The sequence below is a fragment of the Terrapene carolina genome, unplaced genomic scaffold (assembly GCF_002925995.2).
Source record: "Terrapene carolina triunguis isolate 2854851 unplaced genomic scaffold, T_m_triunguis-2.0 Scaffold96, whole genome shotgun sequence".
NCBI lineage: Eukaryota > Metazoa > Chordata > Testudines > Emydidae > Terrapene > Terrapene triunguis.
Window position 1 is genome coordinate 30,094,521 of NW_020664447.1, and position 10,185 is coordinate 30,104,705.

The following is a 10,185-nucleotide window of genomic DNA, read 5'->3' on the forward strand; positions in this document are numbered from 1 at the left end:
AGCCTTAACTGTTGTCACCTGCTGCTGGGACTGGGTTAGCAAGGAGTTCTGCCACACTGCCTGCAGCACCACTTCCTGGGGGAGTCAAGTACTGGAGTGGCTGGGCACGTCACCCCATGTCCCTAGCCTGCCACACCAGTGCTCCTCCCATTCTGCTTACAGCACCACTTGCTGGGAGAGAGAAGTACTGGTTAGCTGGGAGCTCCCTAAGACAGTGCTCTTGCCTAGCTTCCTCAGTTGCCTCTTGCTGGAGGAGGCTGGGCTACTGTAGCTATGAGCTTCTGCCTACATCTATAGGGCCTCCTTTCTAACCCCTGCCCTTTTCCTCCTGCCTGCGTGCAGCCAGCAACCAGTGCCCGAGCGGCTGCGAATCCGGGTGAACCGAATCAGCATGCATGACTATGAGGCACTTCACTACGACAAGGAGAAGCTCAAGGAAGCCTGTGAGTGACCAGCCCGGGTGCCTGGGGGCTTTGGGAGTGTGCTATCCCAGGGGGTGATGGGTGAGGCCTCCTTGAGCACTTTGGGCCACAGGGCCATTGGGGCAGCTCTGGGCAGCCGCAGCTCTGCTGTAACGAAGCCATGGTCTGCGGATGGAGTATTGCATGCTTGAGCTGTAGTCTCTGTGGGTGGCTGTGGTCAGCCCTGTTTTATACAAAGTGGCAATGCCCTGTTGTTCTCACCGTGTCTCTGGTGCTGTCCTCCGCTGGGCAGTGGCCCTGCTGTCTCAGGGGCTCAGTGACTGGGGGGAGGACTGGCAGCAGGCCGCTCCCTAAGATGTCTGTGCTTTGCTTTCAGCTGTGCCCCTGGGGATCATTGTGGTTCCGGGAGATAGTGACCTGGAGGTCTGTCGGACCCACATCGAGAGGCTGCAGGAGGTGAGGCACTGCAGGGGGCGTGGGAGATGGTGGGAACTGATCGTTGAGGGGAGGGAGGCTCTGGAGAGGTCTCTCCTGACCCCCGGTTATTGTAGCCTCGCACAGTTGGCGTTCTGAGCATCCAGCATTGGCCTTTGATGGAGACTGGATCCCAGGCTAGAGGGATCATTGATCTGTTGAGTCTGACAGCTCCCGTGTATCGGCCTCACTATTTCCCTTTTCGCCATCCTGCTCACCCTGCCCTCTAGTCCTCTCCAGGGTGTTGGGCAAGGAGAGGCCGCTAGGCAGGTGGAAAGAGAAGGCTTTTGTCCTGCACTGAAGTATGTTCCACAAGATCTTAGTCCTTCCCCCAAACCTGGGTACACTGCAGTCTCCCCTGTGTCAGGTGCCCCTTTCTCTCCCCTCTTGCACTATTGTGAGCTCCTTCTCAGACCTCACCTCTGGGGGGCAGAGAGTTCTGCCTCTCGCCAGTGCCTGTGGATTTATGCTTTTCCCCTGCCCAGCTCTCCTCTCTCACGCACCGACGGGGAAGCTCTGGAGGGTGTCTGATGACACTGCACTAGCCCAGTACCCAGGTTTCTTCCTTCCCTACCTCCTGGAAGGGATTTTGCCTCTCCTGGAAGAGCCCTGCACAGCCTGAAAATGGGCTCCTTGTGGCCTAGGAAGTGCTGCAGGATCCCTGTCTGGTTTGAATCAGTGCTCCTCTCTCTGTGGTCAATCTACCATGTTTAATTGCAGAGCACATTAGGCAGGCTGGCATGAAGGGACCTGCCTATCCCTCTCTCTCTTGTCTCTGCATTTCTGATGGACCCTTCCCTGCAGTGACGGCGTCAGGTGTCCAGGAGGGGGGACACTCGCAGGCAGGTGGCTGGGCAACCATGATGATGGGTTTGTTGAGGGCCGAGCATCTCAGCCCTTACCCAGTCCCATCCCTCTCATAAAGTCATGGGAAGCAACTATGGCCACAACATGGGGAAGTTCCTGCAGCTGGAAGGGGTGGGGGTTCTAGAGAGTGGCCTGGCCTGTCTCCTGGCTGATGCTTTAGATGACATGTCTGAGCACACAGAAGCTGGGCAGCTTGGGACACGTAGCTATTGGTCTCAGCTGCTGCCTTTCTCCCCTATTTCTCATTCCATCTGAAGCACGTCATCACTAAACTCTGAACCCAGCTGCATGCTGCAGGGCATGCAGGGCAGTGGGGGCTCAGTACTGGGAATGCATAGGCCTGGTGGCTACATGCGGTGGCAGGGGCTGGCTCCTCATACAGGAGGGGGCACAGAACGGGCTCTGAGAGACAGAAGGGGGGCAGCTGAATGAATGTGGTAACCCCACCCCCTTCCCTCTTTGCAGGATTTTCTTCCATGCCCTTCTTCTTTACAGTGCCTGCTCCTTCAGGTGTGTATCACCCACCTCCCTCCCCTCCAGGGGGTCTCTGTCATGTACCTGGTGCCAGTCTTGTAGGCTTGTTTGGACACCTCCCCAGTGAGTTTGGCGGATTTGTATCCAGCTGCACCCCATGCCATGCCTGTGTTCCCCACCCCTTGTGTCATGCCCCCATGTGCCCCACTGTCTCCGTGCCACGCCTGGGTGCAAACTGCTTCTGTCAAAGGGCCATAAATCTGAGCCTGTCTGAATGCCCAGTGCAGGAATGACCCCAGGAAAGGTTGCGGGGAACAACGAGGAGCTGGGAAACGTCACTCTCTTCTCTTTGTGCAGGAAGGGGATGGAGCCAAATTAAAGACACTTTCATCCCAGAAGCTGTCTCCCAAGTGGTGTTTCTTAGACTGTGAGTATCCTCTCCATGCAGTACAGTAGCACTGGTCTGCCCTGGGAGGTGGGGTCGTGCTCTGATCCGCTCTAGGGATGTAGCAAAAGTCCCAAACCAATAATGCCCTCTGGGAATGCTTGTTCCCTGGGACACGCTGACCGGCTCACCCCACGGCACCATTTCCATCAGCCTGGTGCTTTCTGCATGTGGCTCCCCAGCAGTCAGGCAGTTGCCCCATTACATTTTTCTCAGTTTGCTTAGGTGCCTGAGTGCAGCAGCTCTGAGCTGAGGGAATATGCCTCCCTGCCCCCAGAGCAGCAGCTGTGCCCACTGCCGCTGGTCATGTGAATCCAGCAAAGACTGCCAGGTGTGGAGTGTTTGCTAACAGTACACCTGGCCTCAAGACCTTACTTCTGGCCTGTGCATGGAGCAGGCTCTCCAGGATTGGGCTGAGGTGCTGTGCCTGTGTCTGATAGACAGGGGGCTCCCTCGGGCTGGGAATGCATCCTCAGGGAGGCACTGCAGAATCTTCTGTACCCATCGGGAATGGTCTGTGAGTGCAGCCACTGGCTACATTCTGTGCCTGGCTGACACAGACTGGCCTCTTCGTGCAAACAGCCTTCTCCTCCCCAGTACTCGGGGTGCTACCCATCAGAAGGGCCCATTATTCTCCCTCTGTATGGGGGAGAGGACTACCAGTGGCACTCCAGCCCAATGACTTCCAAGGGGAGTTTCCTAACTACAAATAGTACTGTGGTCTTTAATAGAGCAAGTGAGTACTCCTAGCTCTGTACTAAGTGTTCAGAGTGTGGGAGGTTGGGGGAGAAGTGAATTAGGAGCCCTGCTCCTGAAAAATAACTCCAGTGCGATAATGACAAGTCAGTGTGGACCAGAGGGGAAGCGGGCCTGGGAGAGGGAAGGTGAAAACTGAGAGCTGGTCCCAGATTCTCCCAGCAGGAGGCACTGCAGTGAATAGTGTCGGAGCTTTGGTCAGGAGGGAGCTGCTGCAGTGGCAGCCTTCTCCAGCAGGAGGTGCTCTACAGAGCAGCATAGCTGCTGCAGTGGGAGATGCGTTTGTCCATCTCATTCAATTACAGGCTGTACATTGGTGCTTGTGGAGAAGGAGGAGGAGAGTGCCTGCTGAGCCTGTGACCCAGCCGACTGTGTTTGCAGGAGCCCCCGAATGCTGGGGCAAAGCAGTGGGGACTTGTTTACAAACACGACTTTGTTCCACCTCCTTTCTCAGCCCCTTCTCCCCTTTCTGCCCCCGCCCGAGGTCGATACTTTGTTCCCAAAGCTCCAGGCTGCACATTCACTTTTACTAGCATATTTTTGGTGTCTCTGTTTTTGGTTTGAGCGATTCCCTGGGAATCCCCCACAGCCTGGGACAATAGGGGCTTTTGTGCCCTCGTAATGGTGCTGGAGCGAGTTCCCAAACACACAGAGAGAAGCTCACGCAGGGGCACCAAGCAGGGCACTGCACTGATCTTCAGAGCCAGCAGGGCTGCACCAGGCACTCACTGGGCACCAGCCACACCACCTGAGGAGCCTGACTGCAGATAGACAAGCTGGGCTTCAAGGGGGAGACCAGCATTTGACCCCACCCCAGGGGAGACACTGGAGGGACCAGGGGAATGAAAAGGCCAGAGCCTTGTCCCAGATGCTGTGAGGATAGGTTGCTCTTTCCTATCCAATTTCTGGAGTTTCTGCTCCTCTCCCTGTTTCCCTTGTGTTCATTTCCCTCTGGCTGTGCCTCCCTCCAGGCTCCCCACCAAATCTCTGATTTCAGGAGCACACCTTGGCCCCATCACTGCCACGTCATCCAGGAGGGGTGTGTGTGCCAGGAGCAGTCCCAGCAGGGGTGCAGACGTTGCCCCCTGAATTTGGCTGGTGGTGGGGAGCCAAGCCAAGTTAGGTTCATTCAAGTGAGAGGGGTGCTGTCCCTTGTCTCCTGGGAGTGTGGGGTCCAACCTGGCGGGGGTGGGGCGGACATCCCACTGCATGCACCGCTCACATGATCCCTGCTCCCAGATACTGCTGCTGTGGATTATTTCCTCCTTTCGCTGGTTTCCCAGCAGCAAGTTCGGCGCTGAGGAAAATGTGCCAGGAAAGAGGTTGGAGCTGCATTCAAGGGCGACGCAGGCTCATTAAAGTGGCTGAATTACAGACCTTCGTTAGCAGCTCCGTGGCTGTAAATCTCTTGCAGGGACAGGATAAACGGGGCTCTTTCACTCCTCTAATCTGCTCTGGCTTGTGTCATGGACACCCCTCCCCCCCATTCTTGTTCTGTTCCTAGAGAGAATTCCCCAGTCCCTTTAGGGCCCAGCCATAGCAACCCCAGTCTGGGCAGCAGTCCTCAGCCCTGTGGGGGGCACAGAGCCCATGGAGAAAATGCCCATAAAGCTCTGGAGTCCACTAACCCTGGTCGGTCCTGGCCCTCTCCACCACATTGAAACAAGGCTCAGGAGCCCCCGTTCCCTCCCCAGCCCCTTCGCCTCGCTGGAATTTTTATTGTGATTTTCATAGTTACCGGCTGCATCCCGGAGTTGCAAAGTGCTTCCCAAACACACACCCCCAGTCCGCTCTGCTCCTCTCGCCCCAGTATATCAATGTGGGGCTTTTCTGTCCCTCGAGCTGCTGCTCAGCAGAGACAGCAACAAGCATCCCAGGACAGAGGGACAGACTATGGACCCGCTTGGGTACAATTCTTAGCCCCCACTGGGAGAGTGGATGTTGGCTGCTGGTTTTAAACTGCTGCCATCCTGGGGGACAGGGACCAATGTCCAGCCCATGGCCAATTGGGGAAGTGTGCTCTGCCAAGGCCAGGGATAATACAGAAGGCCTGGAGCCTTGGTGCTGGTTTGTGATGAGCCCTAGTCAATAATGTAAACATGTAGTGCAGTGGCTCTCAAACTTTTGTACTGGTGACCCCTTTCACGCAGCAAGCCTCGGAGTGCGACGCACCCCCCCCCTTATAAATTAAAAACAACTTTTTATATATTTAACACCGTTATACATGCTGGAGGCAAAGCGGGGTTTGGGGTGGAGGCTGACAGCTGGAGACCCTCCATGTAATAACCTCGTTACCCCCTGAGGGGTCCCGACCCGCAGTTTGAGAACCCCTGGTGTAGTGTCACCAAGTCCCTGAGAGCAGAGAACAGAAAGGTCTGAGCTCTCCATCTGGGCTGCTCCATGTCCCCACAGTTCTTCTGTCACAATAAAAGTGACCATGAGGGATTTTAAACCAGAGGAATAATCTCTCCCCTGATGTAAGCAATGGGCTGTCGTCTCTACAGCCTGCTCAGGCAAGGCTCTGCTCTGTACAATGTCTGTGTCACAGAGTCAGCATCAAAAATCATGAGACCCAGGAGGCAGGTCAGGGGGCCTGAAAATTCCCAGAAAGCTGGAATTCCAGGCTAGCAGCCTGAAGGTAGCCAAGTATGTCCTGCCTTACCTTGCTGCTTCTCCTGCTCCTAATGGTGATCAGGGCCTAGAACAAGGGCTGGTTGCTCAGTCGGGCTGGAATGTTGCGTGCTGCGATCTGTAGTCTGTGAAGAGAACGGATGTGTCTTTAAGGCACATTGTGGAAGTCGATGGGCCATCCATGGTCAAGAGTTAACTGTTTTCCCTGCTGTTACGTGGGTGCACTCACTCAAGGGGTTGTAAGGTGGCTGAACAGTTTCCTGTTGCCCAGGGGTGGAATGCAGTGGTTATAGACAGTCCCATTGCCTCCTGGTCTCCTGCCAGATTCTGGGGACAGGAATCACACTGTTTTTCTCTCTCTCTTTCTCTCTCGTAGCAACTACAGCTGATCGGTTTTACAGGATAGACCGCGCACAGGTGAGTGCAGCCTCAGGACTGTGGGGACCGAGGCGCTGTTGTGCAGCTACACTTGACCAGCAGCACATGTGTGTTCAGACATGCAGACACGTGCATGCACAAGGGCCACTGCTTGTGTGCTTTGTCCCCATGCTGCCCAAGTCCTGTGATTACATTATGGACAAGGGGATACAATTTCCTAGGAAGGTTGTAAACCCTGGGAAATAGAGGTGCTCTGCCCTCTGCAGTCAGGCACCCCTGGGATCATCTGGTATTGGATGCTTCAGGTGCCTCACCATCTCCTTCAACCTCTGTCCTAGTGAATTAATGGAAGAAATATTGAGAGGAAAAACTGACGAAAGGTCTGAAGGATAATGCTCCCCGGGAGCAGTGGGCAGTGTTGAGGATTAGTGAGAAGCCTTGCCATGCCGATCTCATTGCCCTGGTTGATAATATCACAAAATTAGAGGATGGGAGGCAGTGCAGTAGCTGGATATAACTGGATGCAAGTAACGTATCTCAGACTGTGGCCCCCATTCTGGGTTCCGCACAGCCCAGGACATGCGGGCAAAGGGGACTTTAGCCACCTCTGCACCACTTGGACTATGAGGCTGCTGGAAGCTAATTCAGCCACCATCATAAACCAGAGTGATCCCAGGGATTGCTCTAACTTGCACCCTAGATACAGCAGTCCCTAAGGCCTGGTCTACACTAGGACTTTAATTCGGATTTAGCTGCCTTAATCCGAATTAACCCTTCACCCGTCCACACTACAGAGTCAGTTAATTCGAATTAAAGGGCCCTTTAAATCGATTTCTGTACTCCACCTCGACGAACGGAGTAGAGCCTAAATCGATTTTTGTTAATTCGAATTAGGGTTAGTGTGGACGCACACCACCGAATTACTGTGTTTAAGTTAATGGGGTAGTGTGGCCGCACACCACCGAATTAATGTGGTTTAAAACCGAATTAAGGTGCTTAGTGTGGCCGCGCACAATCGAATTTATACAACCTGTTTCCCAAATTCGAATTATCTAAATTCGGATTAATCCCATAGTGTAGACATACCCTTAGGGACTGCCTGGCATCCCAGAATAGCTAGAGCTTAGAGCGTAACCAAACACACCCCGTCCCTCACTCAGGTACACCCCTACTCCTGGGGACAGCAGAGGATCATGCTGCTGGCCCTACTCACTTGGAAATCCACCTTATACTGGGTTATTCCCAGTAGGGAGATCTGGCTGGGCACTGGGTCCATTATGCTGCTGGAATGATGTAAAGTGGCTGGGACATAGCCCAGACTTAGGATCAGCGTCTCACAGTCTTACTTGAAAAATGAATGCAAGTTGGCTTGGCTAGGAACACTGAGATGTGGGTTGGAAAGTGCCTGAAGGAGCTGAACAAAGAATGGTGATAAATGGTAGTGTATTGAGTTGAGGAAGGTGTCCATGAGGACCTGCAGGGCTTGATCTCAGGTGTAAACTTAAGTGTTATTAAATATCTCTGTTCATGATCAAGAAAGAGGGCAAACAGGAGCATGATGCAACCAATGAGTCACACTGAAACTGGAGGAGTGGTAAACCCTAGAGAGGATAGAGAAAATCCAGAGGGACCCAGAGATGTTAGACACATGAGCAGGAAACAACTAAGTGAGACTCAGCCTGGGGAAACGTAGATCCTGCAGCTGGGGGAAAAATAACCTGAAACCTTGATCCTCAATGGGAGGAGAATGCCAGGAGCAGGAATGGCTGAGAGAGACTCTGTCAGGAGATGGGGAAGCAAAAGATTTTACAGTGAGAGGGCTGCAAAACACCAGGGATGTTCTGGGGAGTGGGGGTGCAAAGTCCTCAGTCCCAGCATAGGGAGGGGCCAGTCCCTCTATCTACAGCTCTGAGGAGATCCCACCTGGAGTCAGCTCTGGGTCTCCTAAGCCAAGAAGCCTCACGTCAAGATGCAGGGAGATGATCCCTTCCTGTGCGGTTCTAGTGCACCCACACCTGGAGTGTGACATTCAGCTCTGGGCCCCTTGCTGACAGAGGGAGATTGGAAGGCGTTAGAGGAGGGCAACAGGAATGAACAAGGGCTTGTAGGGAGAGATTAAGAGAGTTGAATCCATCCAGGTTGCTAAGGAGCACTTAGTGTGTGCAGACAGTCTGCAAACATCATCCCGGGGTAACTGCTGAGGGTGGAAAGGGATTACATAGTCATAATGAGAGATTTGGGAGGGGATTCGGAGAGGCGATGTTCCAGTGGAATCTCTGCAGACGCCCTGGCAGTGATATGTGTGAGGCTGTGGAAGAGTTTTCCAGGAAAGGGGCGACAACTTAAAAGTAGACTGGACACAACCTACGCTCTGCTGGAGACAAGAGCCCCTGATAGGGTTTTTCCATCTCTCATTGAGACGCCACTCCACACAGTGATCGTTGTTCAGCAGCATCTGACCTGGCTGGGGTCATGGTGATCAGTCTAAGGAGAGGTGTGTGGCAGGCTGGGGCTGCCCTTGCTAAGTTGCCATGGGCACCAGTCCCAACTCCATTCCCATGCCAGTTCCTTTGAGCTGCCATGGGCCATCACCCCACTGAATGCTGCTCTGGTCGCTAGTGGTGGGGTGTTTCCCCAGGGTGACTGGCCTGGGGTGTGTGGATCACCTCTCTGAAGGGCTGATCTCTGCCTTCCAGGAGCACCTCAACTACGTGACGGAGATCTCCCAGGACGACCTCTTTGTGCTGGACCCGGAGCTGGTGATCACCCAGACCGTGGGCACCTCGCCCGCCATGCCTGACCTCGTTGACTCGTCCTCCACACCCGCAGGGCACCATTTTGCTTTCCCTTCTTCCTCATCCTCTCCACCCTCCTCACCAGCCCTCAGGTGAGACTGACCACTCTGGTCTGCAGGTGAGAATGGCCTTGTGGGGTGGGGAGAAGGGTCTGAGAGAGGAGTGGAAGAAGGACTAGCCTGAGAGGCCTGGCGCTGGCTTAGCAGCTCTGAATCCTGAGCTCTGAAGTGAAACACCAGCTCTGTGTGACACAAGTGTCTGTAGCTTGTCTCCAAAAGACAGCGGGGCCGGTCTCTATGGAGACCGACAATCTTCCCCTTCCTCCCCCATGCATATTCCACCCTAGGAAACAGTGACTCTCGGGCAGCGGGGCTGCATTGGGGGGTTGCACCCATGGCTCTAGCTTAGCCGCATCAGCCCAGAGCTGACTGAGACTCCAGAACTCGTTCCCCATTGTTAGCCCCCATGGCAAAGGGAGATGGTTCTCTGGGGGGCCCGAGACACAGAGCTGGGATGGGGTAGGTCTCACTGACTGAACTGGGAAGGGAAGAAATTAGAGGTGGAGATGGGCCAGGATGGGGAAAGAAACCAAGTCAGGGAAGGGATGGGTGTCATTGCTAAGGCAAGGTTAATTCCCTCAGTCTTTCAATTTGTAAGCAGATAGGTAGATAATAGGGTTATAAGGAATAACCTGCATGGATTTGTCAAGAACAAATCTTGCCAAATGAACCTAATTTCTTTCTTTAACAGGGTTATGGGCCTAGTGATTAAGGGGAAGCAATAGCCATGATACAGCTTGATTTTGAGACAGTCCCATATGACATTCTCATAAGCAAACTAGGGAAGTGTGGTCTACATGAAATTACTATAAGGTGGCAGGGCCGGCTCTGGTTTTTTTGCCGCCCAAGGCAAAAAAGCCTCCGGCCGCCCCCCCCCCCCCCCC

At 54.1% G+C, this 10,185-nt stretch overlaps 1 protein-coding gene across 6 annotated transcripts in view; it reads left to right on the plus strand.

The window, feature by feature from the left end:
- The window catches only part of DGKZ (diacylglycerol kinase zeta), an 80,690-nt gene that overhangs the window by 58,544 nt on the left and 11,961 nt on the right, over window positions 1-10,185 (plus strand). For 4 of the 6 annotated variants that reach the window (XM_024214818.2, XM_029911449.1, XM_029911450.1 and 1 more), the window contains 6 exons: window positions 343-443; window positions 799-878; window positions 2,229-2,273; window positions 2,595-2,664; window positions 6,446-6,486; window positions 9,144-9,334. In XM_024214818.2, the coding sequence (XP_024070586.1) occupies window positions 343-443; window positions 799-878; window positions 2,229-2,273; window positions 2,595-2,664; window positions 6,446-6,486; window positions 9,144-9,334 (528 nt within the window). The remainder of the gene's footprint in view (window positions 1-342; window positions 444-798; window positions 879-2,228; window positions 2,274-2,594; window positions 2,665-6,445; window positions 6,487-9,143; window positions 9,335-10,185) is intronic. The other 2 variants (XM_029911451.1, XM_029911448.1) reach the window with 1 other exon arrangement.